The 19,156-nt window shown below is 41.2% G+C and overlaps 1 protein-coding gene and 1 long non-coding RNA gene across 2 annotated transcripts in view; one reads left to right on the top strand and one right to left on the bottom strand.

The window, feature by feature from the left end:
* The first annotated feature begins 112 nt into the window (after positions 1 to 112).
* MCFD2 (multiple coagulation factor deficiency 2, ER cargo receptor complex subunit) lies at positions 113 to 6,547 on the top strand. Its single transcript, XM_067565097.1, has 4 exons — positions 113 to 208; positions 3,487 to 3,635; positions 4,240 to 4,399; positions 5,034 to 6,547. Exons 2-4 carry the CDS (start codon positions 3,493 to 3,495, stop codon positions 5,163 to 5,165), a joined length of 435 nt encoding a protein of 144 aa, XP_067421198.1. The 5' UTR covers positions 113 to 208; positions 3,487 to 3,492; the 3' UTR covers positions 5,166 to 6,547.
* Positions 6,548 to 10,001: 3,454 nt separating this feature from the next.
* The window catches only part of LOC137164544 (uncharacterized), a 56,379-nt gene continuing 47,224 nt past the window's right edge, over positions 10,002 to 19,156 (bottom strand). Inside the window, exon 3 of the long non-coding RNA XR_010923092.1 lies at positions 10,002 to 10,211. This is a non-coding gene — a long non-coding RNA (uncharacterized lncRNA). The remainder of the gene's footprint in view (positions 10,212 to 19,156) is intronic.

Below are 19,156 nucleotides of genomic sequence, written 5' to 3'. Positions count from 1 at the left end.
GTTTTCGTTACACGTGGAATTTCCAGGAGCCGCGGGGTCCCCCTCGCCTGAGCCAGGGGAAGCCAATGGGCAGGAGGGGGCGGGGCAGAACGCGAGCGTGCGTCGGGTCAAAGGTGAACCTGGCGATGGTGGCCGACCTGACCCAATCGCGTTCGCACCTGCCACTGCCCCGCCGCTGGAGGGACGTTGTAGGAGCTGCCGGCAGCCGGTGAGTGCGGGGCCAGGCTCGGCATCGCGGGGAGTCACGCCCGGCGGGGTTGGGGGGGGCTGGAGGAGGAGGAGGAGCAGCCGCCGCCGCCGCCACAGCGCTCAGGGGCGGGGACCGACCGACCGACCTGCGGCCGGGCTGAGACTGGGTGCGATGAGTTTGTGGCGGGCCGGGGGCGGGCGGTCTCAGCGGCGGCTGGGAACCGTCCCTGGCCGTCCGGTCTCCCGCGCTGGGTGCTTGCCCCCCCTCCCCCCCCACACACACCCCCCCTCGGGCGGGCCGGTGCCATGGCGGGGCGGGGGGCGGCGAGGGAGGCAGCCCAAGTGAGTCGCCTCGGGTGGCGCGGCCGTGGCAGAGCCGGGAGTGACTGGGGGGGCCGGCTCATGCGCCAGGCCCGTGTTCTGTCCCCTGCCCCGGGGGGGACGGGGACTGAAGGCAGCCCTGCTGTTGGGTGAGGCCTCAGGGCCGAGAGGTTTGGGGGGTGGCAGGAGCGGGGCTAGAGTAACACGTAGATGGAAACGTACCGAGGCGCTGCCTTTTTTTGTTTGTTTGTTTGTTTTTTTGACCCTGACCGCGGACGCCGTTATCTGAAATGAATGAATAATCCTGCAGTCATTGCTCAGTGTTCACATGCCTCCTGGTCACTTTCCGTGCTGCTCGTTTGTCAATCGTGGTGAGGCTGGCTGGGGAGGGGGCAGTTTTGTTTTTTAAAAGCTTCAGCTCATTAAGATGAACGGCTGGCTGTCAGTACATGTTAAACTAAAATGTTTAAAGTGGCATCTCCCTTACAAGCTAGCAGTCGCTGAAGTTCAGGATCCTGTGTCCCAGTCTCTGCTGCTGTAAGTGAATCGAAAGCAGTGGAGTTGTTTGTTATATCTGCAGAAAATGTGGTCCTCTTTTTATCCTCCGTTTACAGATGGAGAAACTAAGGCAGAGAGTTTGTGAGTTGCCATATGTCATGGGGTAAATCAGTATCCGAGCTAATAATAGCACTCAGGCATTCCTGGATCTTAATTCTTGTCTAAACAAAAGTTGGTCGTGTTTAGCTGAAGGTGATTTTGTACGTTTTTAAATCAGTGTAGTTAGACCCCTGTAAAAGGCTTTGTGGACACACTTATTTCAATACAAGAATGACTTACTTCAGTTAAACTGCTCCTGAGTGAAGGAAGTGAAACAGAAATAAGCCACTCATACTTATACCTAAATAATAGTTTACACCAGTGTAACAGTTTAATTTCACACCTTCTGTAATACTGGTGCAATTTTCTCATGTAGGCAAGCCCTTAGAAACTGCTGAAGCAAAAAATGAAATTAATCACTCAATCCACAATTTGTCAATTGCTTTTTAACAGTTTAACTAAATCTTTGTTTTAAAACAATTTGAAGTTAAACTAGTGCAACTTTTTCATCTAGACAAAGCTTCTGACAATTTTGCCTCTCACCTGTAACTTTTTCAGTCCAAACACAACTGATTTGCTGCTATGATATTTTACGTGTCAATATTCTTTCAGAATGCTGTTGTACATGTGGCACCACTGGTGTATACCAGATACAGTAGGTACACTATACGAGTTAAAGAAGTGCACCAAACCAGTTAGTGAATTGCAATCTTAAGTTTGTAGGATTTGTTCTAAACAAAAGGGTTCAATGCACGATTCAATGAACAAATATGATGATTATGTTAGTGTCCTGATGAAAAGGTGTCTTGTTCTCTTACTGTTTGGTCTGTTATCCAAGACCAAGAAGATGGCTGAGAGGAACTGCGAAGAAATATTTGATATATTCCAAAGTTATGTAAACTCTGTGTAGCAGCCTGGCAGTAGGCCATAGAGTTGTGAAAGTTGCCCTTAGTATTAGCATCTCTGGAACATGCTAAGTATCGTGCTACTGCAGCTCAAAGTGATAGCAAACCTTCTGACAACCAAATAGTAATGGCAAACAGGTGAATATAGTCAGGATTTCTTTTTCTTAAGGAGTGCGTATCACTTTGTACTTCTATTTTAGGCCTGCTTTGTTACAAGCACTGACATTTCAGGGAAGTTTCTGGTAGTGTACATCTTTGTAACTTTTGTCTTAGTTCTTCTTAGAGTGAATTGCTTTAAGTGGCAGAATGTATATGAGCACTTTTGATTTCACTACATTAAATTCCATTAGTTATCTGTCATGAAATTATTTTAATGATAAATGTTTCTTCCTCATGAAAAAGTGTTTTAAATGGTGTATAAAACTTGGTACACTAATTACTTCTATCTCATGGTAAAGTACCAGAAACATCACCCTAGAATTTGGGGAATGGCACTACACTTTCAGAATAGCCACTTTGTCATTGAACAGAGCCACAAAAGAATTTAAACAAATTAAAGACCACAGTGTGTGAACTCTAAATACTTTTATAATGTACTTTCAGTTAATAAGATTCATTAATACAGCTTAATAAAACTTAGATTTGACTATCTTAATTTTATTAGTTTTAAAAAATTCTGTTTGTATAGCTGTCCTAGTTTTAAACTGGCATTTCTAAGCCTTTCCAGTGCTGCTTTGTTGTGTTTTTTTGTGTTAAGCATTGCCAGTAGTGTTCATGATGCCATGCAGCACTCTTGTTCAAACCTAAGAAAGGAGACAAAGACCTTCAAATTCAGTGGCAGTCGACGGGAGTAACTCTTCAATGCGGCGTTCTCATTGCACTGCGCTACTTGAGGGGGTGGTTTTAACAAGTCATCTTCCGGATCGATTGAGCGAGTCTTCACTCACCGCTCAATCGATCTGGGTATATGGATCTGACAGCGGTGAGTATGCCGCCGTCAGTGAAAACGTACCCCTAGTCAGCCTATGAAGATCCACAGGTTGAGATTTTAAGAAAATACTGTAAAATGCGTCTAGGTGAAGTTGCTATGGCTATTTGACTAGAAAACCTTTACAGATTCACAAGTCATTGTTGTGGCTTTGGCCTCTACAGAGATTAGCAGCTGCCCATTCACAACCTGAAAATGTAGCTTCTGAGAATTATCACAGATTTTTAGTTGGTGGTTGGAGAGATGTTGAAGAAATTCTTGGTAGCAGCCCTTCTATTTTATGCTGGGGAAAGTGCTTGACAAAACACCCATATTTATAGCCATTCATGAAGTGTGCTTTTTAAGTGGTATTAATGAAAAATATACTTGTATCCTACAATTTAATGGGGATTTTATATACCCATTAGGTTCATTCAATAAAATGCAAAATTTTCAATGCAATGTATTTTTCCATGTATATTAATGTATATATTTCCCTCTTGCTAGGAGATCATGATAGCCACAGGGATGTTTAGGATATATTTGCTATTCTGCCTGGTCTCTGCACTCCTGATCTCCTCTGTAGCTGAGAAACATGCAGAGGAGAATCATCAAGCAAATATTCGCCTGGATAAGAACCTAGTACAAGACAAAGAGTATGTATTTTGCATTCTGTTAATGTAAACTTGTATTACTCGGTGATTCACTTTGAATGTGAAATTCCAGTATACAGTGGGACTCAAGGCGCCTGATAGCCCAGTCTACACTGTATGGAGAAACTCTTAGCCAAAACTACCTTTAAACTCTGTTCTTCCCTGTATATACTGGCCACGGAAAACATTTTGGGGAGAAGTGTGCATTATAAACACCTACAGGGTGAGATTCTCATCCTCTGTCCTCTTTACATGGATGGAAGAGCCAGAGCATCATAAAAGCTCCATAGCTGATGGGAGATGGGCAGAGAACTCACCCAGCACAGGCTCCCTGGCTGTGGAAGACAGTCAAACAGATAGCACTGTCTAAATTATGCCAGAGACCTCTCCAGTCGCTGTAGCATACCAGCATCAGGAGGGCACAAGGGTGCCTTAAAACCACTGTACACTTCTCTGCCCTGGGCTTCAAGTTCTCAAGTGCCACATCTCTAAGAGACTCAACACAGAATCTCACCCGAAGTGTTGTGGACTGTTTCCCTGATCAAAGACAGTTGAATATAAACAGGCCTTTAAATATTAACTAGCTGGCATTATTTTCTATTTTCAGCCACATCATGGAACATTTAGAAGGTGTAATTGACAAACCAGAATCTGAGATGTCCCCACAGGAGTTGCAGCTTCATTACTTCAAAATGCATGATTATGATGGCAATAATTTGCTTGATGGATTAGAACTTGCCACTGCTATATCACATGTACATAAAGAGGTGAGCAGTGTTTACAACAGCCCATATGGCTCTTCCGAACAATGAGTTCTCAAAAGTAGTTCCAGTTAGAACATGTATTTTTTTTTTTTTGTGTAGTCAAATTTTCCATAATGTCAATCTTCTTTTGCTTTACAAAAGAACTAATTAAACCTTATCTTGTAACTTTGCAATCAGTGCTCCAGAAAGATTCTGTCTTAGCTTAAACTTCGTGGCCTGCTAGGGTGGATGTGGCCTGGAAGAGCATTCATTATGAGTGTGCAGAGGAGAGGACAGCCTGGGTGGAAAGGGGCATTACCAACTCTGTGGCAAGAATGTTTCAGTGCTGCTCTGAACATGCTCCTTTGTTATAGTCTCTGTTCCTCAACGGGTTGTCAACTCCTTATTTGAAGTCCACTATTTTCACAACCCCCTTACATCTACTATAAAAGTATTTGATATCGATAAGCCTATGTAACATGTGAACTTGTTTTAAGAGACTGATAGAGAATATTTGACCTTGAAAGGTAAGAGTGTGCATGAAGTGAGGGAGCTAGTTTTTCTTCACTTTAGATTGTAATACAGCTTCCAAGGCATTGTGACATTCCTGCAACCCACTGATTGAGAGAAACTACTGTAACTAATCTCTTTCTTGTAGGAAGGTGGTGAACACTCCCAGGCAATGAAAGAAGAAGAGCTAATTAGTCTAATTGATGATGTCTTACGAGATGACGACAAAAATAATGATGGATACATTGACTATGCTGAGTTTGCAAAATCACTGGAATAAGTTTTATTTTTTAAAATTTCTTCTAGTTATATGCAAATGTGACCCAGTATAATGTGATTTATTACTGTCTATTATAAACTAGTTGTACAAACCACCCTCTGTGCTGCAGTATTCATGGTAAAAAAAATGTTCTTATTCCACTCTAATTCTTCTTTAGGTTGAAATGTGTGTATTAGTTAGGAAAGAAGACTACATAATTCAGAAGTGATGGAGTTGCACTTGACTAAAAGTAACTAGCTATATCAATCTTCAAGTACTAATATGAAAAAACACTAATTACATATGCTTCAGTTCCAGTTGGTAAGCTATTTTACATTTAGTATAAGGATAGTGAGAAAGTAGATTATATTTTCCGCCATCATTTAAGAGCCCTAATTATAAAATGCCTGGAAAGAAAGAAAATGTGAACATGTCACTATAGTGTTCCTTTACAAGAAAAATTCTAACTCCACATTAAACATAGAACTTACCAAAAATAGAACTTGTATACAAGTACAAAAGTTTGAAACACAAAAATTGTAAAATAAAACAAGATTGAATGTGGTTTGTGCTTGAACTTTAAATGATATCATATTGGAGTTCAGTTCTCTGAAAAACTAAATATATTTTTAATATTTTCTGGCATACCCATTTATATTTTTCAATTTCCTCCTGGAGGTCAGGTTTTTCTATAAGTAGTACTTTACTGGATTTTTCTCTACAGTGAATCTTCTTTTTTAAGAAAACATAAGTATTTTTTATTACATTTAACGCTGCATAGCGTTTAATAGAATACAGTAGTGTCTGAAAACTCATTTTGAAGTTCATGTTATCAAACTGTCGTTTAATACGATACTTCTGTTCAGTCTTGTTCTAGACCGTGTACTGCTCCTATGTTATAGTATTAGCCAGCACAATAGTAAGAAGCTGCCTTGTTAAGGTTTATATTGATGTACCTTGACACTTAAATTATGGTGTTATTTTTAGGAAAAAACAAAGTATTTCATTACTAACACTTTGAATAGTTTAAGATACTTGAATTATCTGCTTACAAAAGTGGTAGGAATATTTTCAGTGTTTTGGTTCAACAAGACTCAAGTCAAACAGATTTAAGTAAAGAAGTGATGTGCTGCTGCTATTTTTTGACAGTCTTAAGTGTAGCTTAATCTTAGTACATCAAGCCATCAGGTTCATGACAAAATCTAAATGCGAGCACATTTCTGTAAAATATTTTCTGTATAAAACTATTCTTATATGAGGAAAAAATGCATTTGTAAAGTTTCCTGTGTTTAAATGTTTGTGCAATGAAAACTAAGTATCCAATATTCTTGTAATATCTCGTATTTTGACAGATTTATAATGGCTTATGCTGGATATACAAGCAATAAAATTTTTGAAACTTATGCAATTTGGATAAAAATACAAATATGCATTCCATTTAAAATTCTTCAGGGGAAAAAATTCCACCCATTGTACAAGTCAAACTTACTTGCTGCTGCTATTTGTATTACTGTGGTGCCTAGGATCCCTAATTGTGGAGCAGGTGTTGTACAACATAGGAAAAAGATGTTTTCTGCCCCAAGGAGTTTAAGTATAAGGCAAGAAGGGGGAAGTGCAAGGAAACAATGAGGCAATATTGATCAGCATAATAGTGGTGCTAGCATACCAGCTGCCTAGCCTTGTTACCCTTGTACCTAACCAAATATGGTAAAAAACATCTTGGTTAAAAAAATAGTCTAGGGCTATGTCCCTCTTCGCTCATTAAAATAATTATTTGACAGCATTAGTGAGTGTCACAATAGCAAATATTCCTTAAATATCAGTCTGTTCTTCCTGAAATATTGTGTTTATATTCCTGTGCACATTTTACCCTGGCTATGTTGAGCTTCATTTTAAAAAATATAAACAAGGGGAAAAAACCCAAGTTTTAAAAGAAAGGCCTTTCCATCCACACCTCAGGGGCGTGTTAAACTACAGCATGACACAGAACAGTCTTTAATGTTCAAAGCAGTCACTACAGTTAAATGATTGTACATAAATGGAGTAGCTATTACTTGCCTAATAGTCTTTGGAACCTTGAACACTGGAGTTATAGTGGCTCTAGTCTCATGCTTCAAAACACTGGTGTTAGGTGCTGCTTTGTTTTTAAAAAAAAAAAAAAAAAAAAAAAAAATCTTAAAACCTGGCTAAGATGGTTTAGTTGGGGTTGGTCCTGCTTTGAGCAGGGGTTGGATTAGATGACCTCATCAGGTCCCTTTGAACCCTAATAGTCTATGATTCTAAATCAGAGGATCTTCAACAACAGCAATGACCAGAGCCTGACAAAAGACCTGTGTTGTGAAGGTAATCTGTAAATCTAAAACTTCAAATTGAACAACTGTCTGCTGAGTGTCAACTTGCACTTTTTACTGGATAGTACATACCACAAAAGCCATAGAGTAAGATGGGTGTAGATAGCATGGACAATCACTTTACAAAGATTCTTATGAATGAGAGTAGGAGTTATATAAACCCTTTTAAATTGACCTCAAAAGGAAAATTAAGTTTACGGCCTCTTACTTTATGATGTATAAAGGAGGCAAAGAAATTTTGTTTTTCTAGTCTTTGCTTGTTATATTAGGAATTCAGATCTATACCCTGGTTTTCCTGGAAAACCAGCCCATTGATAGCAAATTTCACGCAAGTGAAACTTCATTAACAAAGCCAGAGTGTTCTTTATACAGCCTGCTTAAACCTGTTTTAACGCATTTAATTCAACTGCTTTAAAAGACAGCTGGAAGGAAAGCTGTCTTTGCTAAATAGTCAACTTCCTAGCCCTTTCAATAAATGGCTGTGAAAGCTCAAATCCAAAAGACCGCCCTAAAATAATGTACTGGTAGCTTTGATATTTCTAAAGTAATACATACATATAAATATTTTAAATAGATGGTTTTGTACAGCCTGCAGTCTAAATAAGGCCCAAATCTATTTTTCTTGATAGGGTGTTAACAAGCCATTGATTTGCCTGGGGTCTCAAAAGTCTCTGGTAGAGATGGTGATAGTATAACGAGGCTTGGCAGAATTCAGTTTTTTTTATTTTTGTAAAATTTCAATGTTTAAAACTTTTTTTTTATTTAAATTTTCAGTTCAAAATAGGGTTTAAGCATTTTGTGCAATTTTTATCAATTTAAATTTTCACAGTTGCAGGAAACTGTTGGGGGTGTCAGACATTTAATGAGGGATGTTGAGGTTCAAAAAGCTAAAGTGTAACAGTGGAAAAACTCATGTCAAAATATACAAGTAAATATCCTTAAATCAAACAAATTCTCAAGTAGCATTTTTCTTTCTTTGCCTGTCTGTAAACTTTAATGATCATTGACATTTTTTCTGTCAGTTTGTATGATGAAATCTAATACTTCCAGGCCTAAGTCTAACGCAGGATAGTCCTTAGGCCATGTGTTTCCCAAGCTAGAGCATTGCAGAGTGCATGCACAGCTTTGTTACAGCAGCTGGAAGAGATGTTTTCATTTCACAAACTAAACTGATTCTTCTTGGAATATTTCTGTGTATATACTGCTCTACATACCCATGATAAAAATCTTTGAACAGCAGTGAACATAGGATCACACCTGTACCTTGTGTGCCCCTGTGCATCCCTGCATCCAAAAGCATAAAGAGCAGGAAAGCCACAACCATCCCTCAGTTTCCTTGTATCATCTGTAACAGTGATACAAAATCAGGCTGTGGTTTTCTCTGAATGTAGTTAGTTGGGTTAATTCCCTACAAATTCTCCCTCCTTCCCCTCCCATTCCCTTTTTAAATCTTTTCCTTAAATTTATTCTGGAAAAAAAATTCTCCTAGCACTTTGCGCCACAACCGCTACAGCAGGAGATTTAAAAAAATTCAGGCCTCAAATCCCACCCGTCTTGTGAGTGCATCGTCCCCCTGACAAACAATCATAGCTCATTAATTTTGTCTTAAAGTGCCATATGCCTGACTTGCTCTATCAACTATTCTAAAGAGTGAGAAAATTCAGGGACATTTGGCTGAATTTATTTCTTGTGAGGGAGTCTGTCAGTTCTTTGGAACCAAAAGACCAGGGATTGACCTCTAAGACAGGACCTTCCACTTCCCTGTCCATCAGCAGCCTATCAACCATGAAGTGACTCCCAAAACCAGTACTAGTAAGAAGCTTGACACACCAAAAGCCACAGCTAACCAAAGACCAGCTTAGCAGCAATTACTTCTCTGCTACTGAATACCAAGACCAATACTAAGGCAAGGTAGATCAAAGCACCAAACCAAACATGGTTCCCAGCACTGATCTTTCTCCCCAAAGAAAGGGGAAGTTTAGAGACCCAAGAAGAGCTATGTACCTTCACACTTTTTCCAAGAATTCAGCACAAAGCCCTCCTGGTTAACACACTAGACTGGGACTCAGGAAATTCAGATGTATGTGGAGAATTTGCCACAAACTTCATGTGTGATTTTGGACTTAATCTCTCTGTACTGCAGTTCCCAATCTGTAAAATGGAAACAATAACATTTCTTTTCTGCCTTCCTCTGCTTGTCTTGTCAATATAGAGTGTAAATTCTTTGGCGAGGCGACTGTCTTGCATTATAAATTTGTACAGCACCTAGTAAAATGCAGCCCCAATCTTGATTAAGGCATTCAGGTTCTTCTGTAATGCTAATAAAAAATTTGCATAATAGAGATAAAGGGCAGAAATTATAGTATTAAACTTCAAAGAGGCTATTTCAGTAAAAAATGAAGAGTAATAGCCCTTATTTGTTTAAGAAATATTCTTCACAACATTACAATATTACTAACAACGCCCTGGATTATTCAAACTCAATTTCTTTAAACATCTAGTTTATTTTCACTTTTTATCTCAGTGTGTCAGTGTTTACTTGCTCAAGAGGGGTCCTCTCCACTAATTCCTAGGGTTCCTTCCACTTTTTCCTAGAATCCAGATTGAAATCCTCACCTTCTTTCTGTTCCAGTTAGGAAGGAATTTTTCCAGCACACGACCATGCACCTTCTGAAAATCCAAACCATAGAGTGGAAGTTCCCAGGAGCCAGTTTTCCTGGGGGGGAGGGAGGGAAGGATTATTCAGATAGTTTGTTGTTTAAAAGAGAGTCTGAGGTTCCAGATTCTGATCTTCTTACTCATGTTGAGTAATACCTTACTCCATGCTTAGTCCTACAGAAAGCAATGGAATTACTCATGGGGTAAAACACTACATAATACGAGCAAGGGGATCAGAATCAAGCACCTGGAATTAAAGACTGAATCTGCACATCACACTGCACAAGCATGAAATGGGATATCTTCATTCAACTCCGATAACTAAAGCGGCAGTCTCTACAGTTTCAAACAGGAAACCTTCCCTCTAGTTGCAAGGGTTTTGTTAATATCAGAAAGAACTCACTCATTTTTCTATCATCATAGTCTGCAGGTGGACTCCATTACTTGCCACCACACACAGACCAGCAAATTCCATATGCAGGTAATTATAGGTAACATTGGTTGAATTGTAAATTCATTAGAGAATCCATCCCCCTCCAAGTTCAATTTGCTGCTCTCTTTGAGGTTTTTGTTAATTGGTCAAGAGCATTCAGACAGTGATCGAATAATCATGAAAACATTCACAAATCCCAATATTTTCATGAATTTTACAATGAACAATTATTCACACCATGAGTTTATTATTCTGTTTGTTAGTCCCCTGCAGTCTAAACATTGTGTCCAAACTCTGCACTGAATGATTTCCAACAAGTACATTAAAAGAAATTAGGATTGGTTCACAAACAGAAAAATGGCAAAAGTAAAAAAAAAGAATTCTGAATGAATTCTACCAGCTCAGTAGTTTTGTCATATGCAATATAACCACTAGATGGTATACGTGACACACAAAATTCTATTCTTTGCAGTATGTAAATTAGAATGATTGACTCAGAAAAATATCAGCTATTATTACAGCATCACCTTACTATTCCTATTATAGTCAAGGGTCCCTTAATGTTTCCATTATGCAACCTTCACTTTTTTGGATTTTATAACTGGATTGTAAAAATCTGATCTGAATTGAAATTTGGCTTCCAGTAACTAACCTTCAATGTTTAGTGGATCTATTTTTGTAAATGTATTTAAAGGGATATCAAAGCAACTTGCATTGTTGTACTGTCAGGATAATGTCATCCATTAAAATAAATGTGCAGCAGGATAGCCTAAGCACCAGGCTTGGAATTCTTTGGCTCTGGAACCCCTTAGTTGAAATATGATTGGATCAATTTAACCAAGGTAGATACGGTGAGCGCCTCTAACTCTGGGGGATGTAACTATGCTGGAGATCTTTTAGAAGATCTATCAAATTCCAAGATCTTGTTTGCTTTGCATGGACATTAAAGATCCCATTTTGTAAGGTTTAGGGATCTATCCTAGTGTTTTTGGCCAAATCTTTGTCTTAGCATCAGTCCCCCTTTCATGCAGTATTATTTGTTCTTGTTGTCTGCCCTCCACGCTAGAGATCACGCTATGTATCAGTAGTGTTGTAAGTATATAGTATACAGAAGAGCTTTGGAATCTTTTGTGATGCAAGGTTGTCTATTATTTATTAAGCCAAATATGTATGGATTTCATCATCACAAAAATTCCATACACCGAGTGAATTTGCATTGTAAGGACAGCTAAGAAAAATCATGCTTCAAAAAGATGAGATTTCTGAATAGTGACCTTTTTTTCTCCTTCCCATTACCCGTATGTACCCATAAGCCATATATACTTAAATATCCCCCATTTGCGCACAGAACTCTCACTAAACTTCATGGCAGTTTTGCATGAAGACAGAGGGCAGTGTAATATATGACCCAAAATGTATTAAATACTGCCATTTTAAAACGTAATGTAATTAAGACAGTGTTGCTAACAAATGTAACATTTTATAGAACACCTTGGGAATGGAGGCTGTTCGTAACTCTGAAATGTTCATAACTCTGAACAAAACGTTTTTTCTTTCAAAAGTTTACAACTGAACATTAACTTGAGAGCTTTGAAACACTACTATGCAGAAGAATAATGCTGCTTTCCTTTTATTTTTTTAGTAGTTTATGTTTAATACAGTACTGTATTGTATTTGCTTTTTATTTTTCTCTCTCTGCAGTTGCCTAATTGTGTACTTCTGGTTGCAAATGAGGGGTGTGGTTGACTGGTCAGTTCCTAATTCTGGTGTTTGTAACTCAGGTTCTATTGTACTTTATCTTTTCACAGAGGACATTACACATTCAAGGCATTTTACAAACACTGGGTCAGATTTATTCTCCTTTGTGGAAACCAGGTTGCAGTGCACTGCCCGCAAGTCTGGCCCGAGTTTGCTTATGATGTCTATATCCCATCTCCAGTCTCTGCTCCGCCAGAGCACAGCCAGCTGGTGAAGCCCAGGGAGTGGGGTTGGGCCCATAACCCAGAATATGTGCTGATTCAGCACATAATCTTGGGAGCCCCTGCCAATGGGACCCCTTTGGAGCTGTGGCTAGAATAGAAAGCTGCTTCCTTAGTGTAATTGCTGGAAGAGAGTGGTGTCCAATGTGGCTTGCCCTTCTTGACTGGTGAAATCATCCCCAAGTGCAGCTGCCTCTGCAGGCAAAAAAGGTGGTAATGTAAATTACATTTCATTGTGCACATGGGAGTGAATCATGGCCTGTAGCTACAGTAATTAATTTCATGACAATCCATGAGGTAGATAGATGCCACTGAATGAGGTAGGGATCATAGAAATATAGGGCTAGAAAGGCCCTCAAGAAATCATCAAGTCCAGCCCTCTGCGCTGAGGCAGGATCAAGTAAACCTAGACCATCCCTGACAGACCAACCTGTTCTTAAAATCCTCCAATGGAGGGGATTCCACAACCTCCCTTGGAAGCTCAACCATCCATATAGTCAGAAAGTTTTTCCAGATATCTAACCTCAATCTCCCTTGCTGCAGTTTAAGCCCATTATTTCTTCTCCTCCCTGCACATGGAGAGCAACTAATCCCCATTCTCTCTATAACAGTCCTCACCATATTTGAAGACTGTTGTCAAATCTGCCACTCAATCTTCTTTTTCTCAGGACTAAACATGCCCAGTTTTTCTAACCTTTCTTCAAAGGTCAAGTTTTCTAAACCTTTTATCATTTTTGTCCCTCTCCTCTGGACTACCCCCAATTTGTCCATATATTTTCTAAAGTGTGGCACCCAAAACTGGACATAGGATGTCAGCTGAGGTCTCACCAGTGCCAAGTACAGCAGGTCAATTACCTTCATATGACACTCCTGTTAATACATCCCACAGTGCCATTAGCCTTTTTGCAACTGCATCACATTGTTGACTCATATTCAATTTGTCTTCCACTATAACCCCCACAACCTTTTTAGCAGTACTACCACCTTGTCAGTTCCATTTTGTAGTTGTGCATTTCATTTTTTTTTTCTTCCCAAGTGTATTACTTTGCACTGCTCCTCATTGAATTTCATCTTGTTGATTTCAGAACAAGTCTCCAATTTGTCCAGGTCATTTTGAGTTCTGATCCTGCCCTCCAAAGTGCCAGCAACCTCTCCCAGCTTGGTGTCATCCACAAATTTTATAAGCATATTCTCCACTCCATTATCCAAGTCACTAATGAAAATATTGACTAATAATGGACCCAGGTATGACCTCTGTTGGACTCCACTAGATACATCCTCCCATTTTGACAGGAAACTGCTGATAGCTACTCTTTCAACCAGCTGTGCATTCACCTTATAGTAATTTCATCTAGACCACATTTCCCTAGTTTGTTTATGAGACTGTCATGTGGGGCTGTGTTAAAAGCCTTATTAAAATCAAGATATATTATATCTACTGCTCCCTCACCATCCACTAGGCCAGTAACCCTGTCAAGAAGGAAATTAGGTTGGTTTGGCATGATTTGTTCTTGACAAATCCATGCTGGCTATTCCTTATAACCCTATTATCCTCTAGATGGTTACAAAATGATTGTTTGATAATTTGTTCTATTATCTTTCCGGGTATTTAAGTTAGTCTGACTGATCTATAAGTCCCCAGGTCCTCTTTGTTCTCCTTTTTAAAGACAGGTACTCTGTTTGCCCTTCTCCAGTTCTCTGGGACCTCACCTGTTCTCCATGAGTTCTCAAAGATAATTGCTAATAGTGTTGTGATAGCTGCAGCTAGTTCCTTAAGTATCCTAGGATACATTTAATCAGGCCCTGCCAACTTGAATACATCTAAACTTACCTAAATATTCTTTAACCTGTTCTTTCCCTAGTTTGGCTTGCATCCCTTCATGTGGAAAGTAGTATGTGTCCATGTAACTAAACTGTATCATAATGCATATACATAAGGGGGCTGAATTAAGGTTGCAAAGGTAACCTTAAATTCTGGCTTTTCCTAACTTGTGTGTGCCTGGCTTTGCAACATTCATGTACAGTTCCACTTCACCAATTTCAGGTGATACATTCCTTCTTAATAATGCCAAGATTTTCAAAAACATCTATGATTTTTGGGTGCTTAAATTGAGATACCTTAAAAAGAGACTTGATTTTCAGAATGTGCTGAGTCCCCGCATCCTCTGAAAAATCAGGCCCTTTTAGGGGGGTCTCAAGTTCGGAAGTTATGTTAATATAAAAAGCCAGTGGTAACCCACCGGACATTCTTTCTTGTAAATAGTATGTGGGCTTATTATATTTTCTGTGGCCTCCTGCCAATTGAGGATGACATGATCACATAGACTTAGCAGATCTGGTTTTCCATTCAGGAGAGGGCACTGGTACACAAACACTTTGTGGGAAGAGATGAATGCATGTCACCTGATGGGAAATCCTATGGGATCTTGCGCAGATACTATGTAAATACTGTGTCACCATTGTGTATCAGACATGGAGTTTAGGAAACACAGCTGAAGATTGCATATCTCAGCATGCTGAGATTGATCCCTTCCTTCAGTCTGTTTGCAAACCAAGAAGTGCCCGTCCACTGCTAAAGGCCCCTCCCCCAGCCTAAGGGGAGGAGCCACTGAGCCTGGAACGCAACTGAGTGCTTGGGACAACTAATGAAAAAACAGGAAGGGACGTGAGGGTCACAGGTTTAAACGAAGGGCGCCAGAAGGGGACACCGAACAGAGAGCCCCAGACAGCGCCCACTGCTCCCGGAAGGTGTTGAGGGAGCCAGTGGACACTGCCCAGAAGAACTCTGCCCAGATACGCGAGTGAACAAGGGATCAGAAGTAGACCCCATAGTCGCAGACCGCCCTCCCTGCCAACCTCCTCTCCCTGGTCTTGTAGATAGCCAATTTGGCCAGGGCCAGTAGGAGGTTGATGAGGAGGTCCCGCGACTTCGTGGGGCCATGGATGGGGTGTGCATAAATGAACAGGTGCGGAAAGAAGTGCAGCCAGAACCTCAGCAGGAGGTTCTGGAGGAGCTGGAACAGGGACTGCAGCCTGGCCCACTCAAGATAAATGTGCGCGAGGCTCTCCCTCACACCGCAATAGGGGCAGGTATCGGGGCGAGTGGTGAACAGTGCCAAATACACGCCCATGCTCATGGCTCCATGAAGGAGCCGCCAGCTGATGTCCCCGGTGGACCGTGGGGTCAGGGTGGAGTACAGACTGGCCCACCAGGGGTCCTCGCCCTCCACAGGTGGTAACAGGTCCCGCCACTTTGTGTCAAGGCGAGACACAAGGGCTAGGAAGTGAAGGGTTTGGAGTACGAGCGTGTAAAGATGGGCCCTCGGCACGGTTTGGAAGAGGACCGGCCACAAGTCGTGCAGCTGGCTCAGTGCATGGGGAGGGGATAGCAACCGCTCCTCCCCGCTAGGCTGAAAGCAGGGGAGGAGGGTACCAGTACGCGGAAAACTGGGGGCCTAAGCCAGGCGGGGGTGCAGGGGCAATGCACTCACCAGCCCGAAGATGGAAGTCCGGCTCCTCCGGCTGCATGTGGGGGGGGGGGGGGAGGCAGGAGCTAAGCCAATAGAGGGGAGTGCAGTGTGCAGGGGGGGGTCAACTAAAAAGGGGGGGCAGTGAAAGGGAGGCCACAGGCACTGGGGGTGTCAGGAGTACAGGGGCCAGAGAGGAAGAGGCAGCAGGGGAGTTGCTGCAGGCAGGGGAGCAAAAAATTACCGAACCCACTGGAGGATTTGCATGATTGGAATGCCAGCGTGAGAGTGGGTTTATATTTTAAGCAGATACATAGGTGTGGGTGAGAAATATTGTAAAGTTAAGTTTCGTGGTTTTGGTGAATTTTGTAAAATGTTTTATTTGACGCTAAATTGGAACATCTCTGTTTTCCTAATCAGGCAAGGACAGTGCTCCTAACATTGCTGTAGTCAGAGATCCAGGGACACCTCCAGCAGAATCGCCAAAGAACTAGAAATCTGCTCAGAAACCTTTAACAACGCCAGCACAAAACAGCAGAAGAGCCCAGACAATGCATCAGGACAGTCCAAAATTCAGATACGTCAAACCCAAGGACAAAACAAAAGACTGGTAAAAAGCACCAACGCAAACACAAGTCCAGTTCCTCAGTGGTTGACACCACACAAAGCCCTGAGAGAACTGTGAGCGAAAACACACATTCGGACTCAGAGCATGTGCTTCAGGGGTTGTGAATAAAAAAAAACAAGGACTGAAAGCTCCTGCGATGCTGAGTTATCTAGTCCTTAAGAAGTATCTGAAAATTATTATAAACTATTCTCCCACCTCAATAAGCTCGGCACAGTGTTTCGGTATTCTAAAAAAAATTGGGAAAAATATGATGCTTCATTCAGAAAGATGATGGGTGCTGTATCCTCAGAAGTTCTGAAAGAAAGGATGACTGGAAAGTACTTCCAATATGCAAAAGCTCTTGTGGATGATTTTGAAAAATACTTCAGTTTTCCAGAGTGTGGCTCTGAGCAGGCATGACTAGTCATGGAAAAGGTGCCTGGGTAAAAGGGGCATCCTCCAGGGTAAACAGCTGAGGTGTAAACAAAAAGGGTGATGGCCTTTGAGGGATAAATGGGTGGCTGCCAAAAAGTTACAGGCCAGGGTTGTTGTAAAAATTTTTAAAAAGACTAAAGAGGCCATGAGGAGAAAAAAAACAAAACCAAGAGATGCCCCCTAGTGGAGATAGTCAAACTGGCGTGTCTGAGAATGGGGACGCGGAATCTGACCTGCAGGGCGGTGGTGACTCTCACCTAGACTCTGACTGATGGCCCTTACGGTGGCCCTTTGGAGTCTGACTCTCAAATGGCGTCTGACGTAGAAGACGCACCTGATGGTCCCATAGAGGAACCACCAAATAACCCCGAAAATGCAGATTCTGATCCCCACCCTAATGTGTATATGGAACGGGTGAGAAGCTAGCAACAGGAATTACCTAGATTTAGGGGTTCAATGTATTGTGAGGAATTTTGTTTTGTCAATCTTGAGTGAATTAATTCAGCTGAGCAGGTCATTGAAGCCGTACACAGGGGGATGCAGTTAGTTCTCGATGACGTTAATGGTAGGCTAGCCCCTGACGAATACATTCAGCTACGTTTAGAGGGTCATAATTTAAACCAAACTTTTGTTTTCAGTGAGAAGAAATAGGGATAACCTGCCTGCTGAAGATTTCTTAAATCAGACCTCTAAACTGTTACAGTGTAATAGAGAGGCACATGTTGATGGGATGTTATGCCTTGTTGTAAAAAACGGGGGCGGGGTGGTCACAGAGTTTTAAAAATTCTATCCTCAACAGTCAAATCGTCCATAAAAAAAGACAATGTTTAGTAGACCTGACTTACACCGGTACCAATCTGTGTTTTGTGGGTTGGCTCTTGGCCATCATGTCCGACCGTAAATCTACAGATGCAGAATTGTTAGACAGGGCGAGAAAGTTACATGAGAAACTGGGGTGGTCAGATCGAAAATAGATTATGCTCAGTGATGTAGCGGCGTTTGAACTGCATTTGTGAGTCAACACACAGGTGGTGCTTTATATGACAGAGGGGGATGGGATTTTTTAAAACAGGAGGCCCAGTGTACCCCAAGACATTTTTCAGCCTGCTGCATGATGAGGATTACTACAGGGTTTTGGATGTGAAAAAGTTGTTCAGTGTGAAAAATTATTGAGTTTTGCCATGCGGTTCAGTCATGACCACTCTTGCACATTCCGTTGCTACTTCTGCTTGAGTGCGCCGTGCTCAGACAGTATGGGCATGCAGCTGAGGTGTCCTAACTGCAGCCTGTATTGTCGGTCCAAAGAGTGTTTAGATGGCATATAGATGCTGCATCGAAAAAACAAGTCGAATGCCTGTCTAAAACTTCGTGTGATAGGTGTCAGGGCTTGATCACCGGTGGTGTAGACAGCCCACCTGTGGTTTATGGACATCATTAGAAAGCCCGAATTGTCAGAAAGGTATATTTTTTATGATTTTGAATGCACACAGGAGACAGGGTTGCATGTGCCCAATTACATTTTTGCTACGTCCCTAAAGACGGAAAAATCTTGGGAATTTAAGGACAGCGAGTTGTCTTTCTATCTTTGTTAAGACCTTTATCAGCAAAAAGTTTTGGGACTACACGTTCATAGCGCACAGTTCCAAAAGTTACAACGTGTACTTTGTCATTAGATAGTTACTGAAGGAAAAGATGTGCATAGAGGTGATAACTCAGTGCAGTAAACTGACGTTTGTGGCCCTGGGCAGCTGTTTTATAGACTCTTTAAACTTCCTGCCTATGAAGCTTAGCAAGCTCCCGCAGGCTATGGGATTTGAAGGTTGCAAAGGGTATTTCCTACTTTTTTTAAACACTTTAGAAAATCAAAATTACGTGGGACCTATGCCAGGGGTGGTGCACTATGGCATCGACAGGATGTCGTCTGAGGAAAAAGCAAAATTTGGAATGAGATGGAAAATGGAAGAGATCATGAAAATTACAGAGACGGTGGATATTATAGAGAGAGGCCCTGATAAATTTGTGGAGGTGAAATTGTGTATAGATCCTTTGCAGTACATAACGCTGGTCTGTCTGCATGGCTAT

The sequence above is a fragment of the Emydura macquarii genome, unplaced genomic scaffold (assembly GCF_026122565.2).
Source record: "Emydura macquarii macquarii isolate MOO-44397 ecotype Brisbane River unplaced genomic scaffold, CSIRO-AGI_Emac_v2 contig_2676, whole genome shotgun sequence".
Taxonomy (NCBI): Eukaryota; Metazoa; Chordata; order Testudines; family Chelidae; genus Emydura; species Emydura macquarii.
This window is presented reverse-complemented; position numbering and strand designations above follow the sequence as displayed.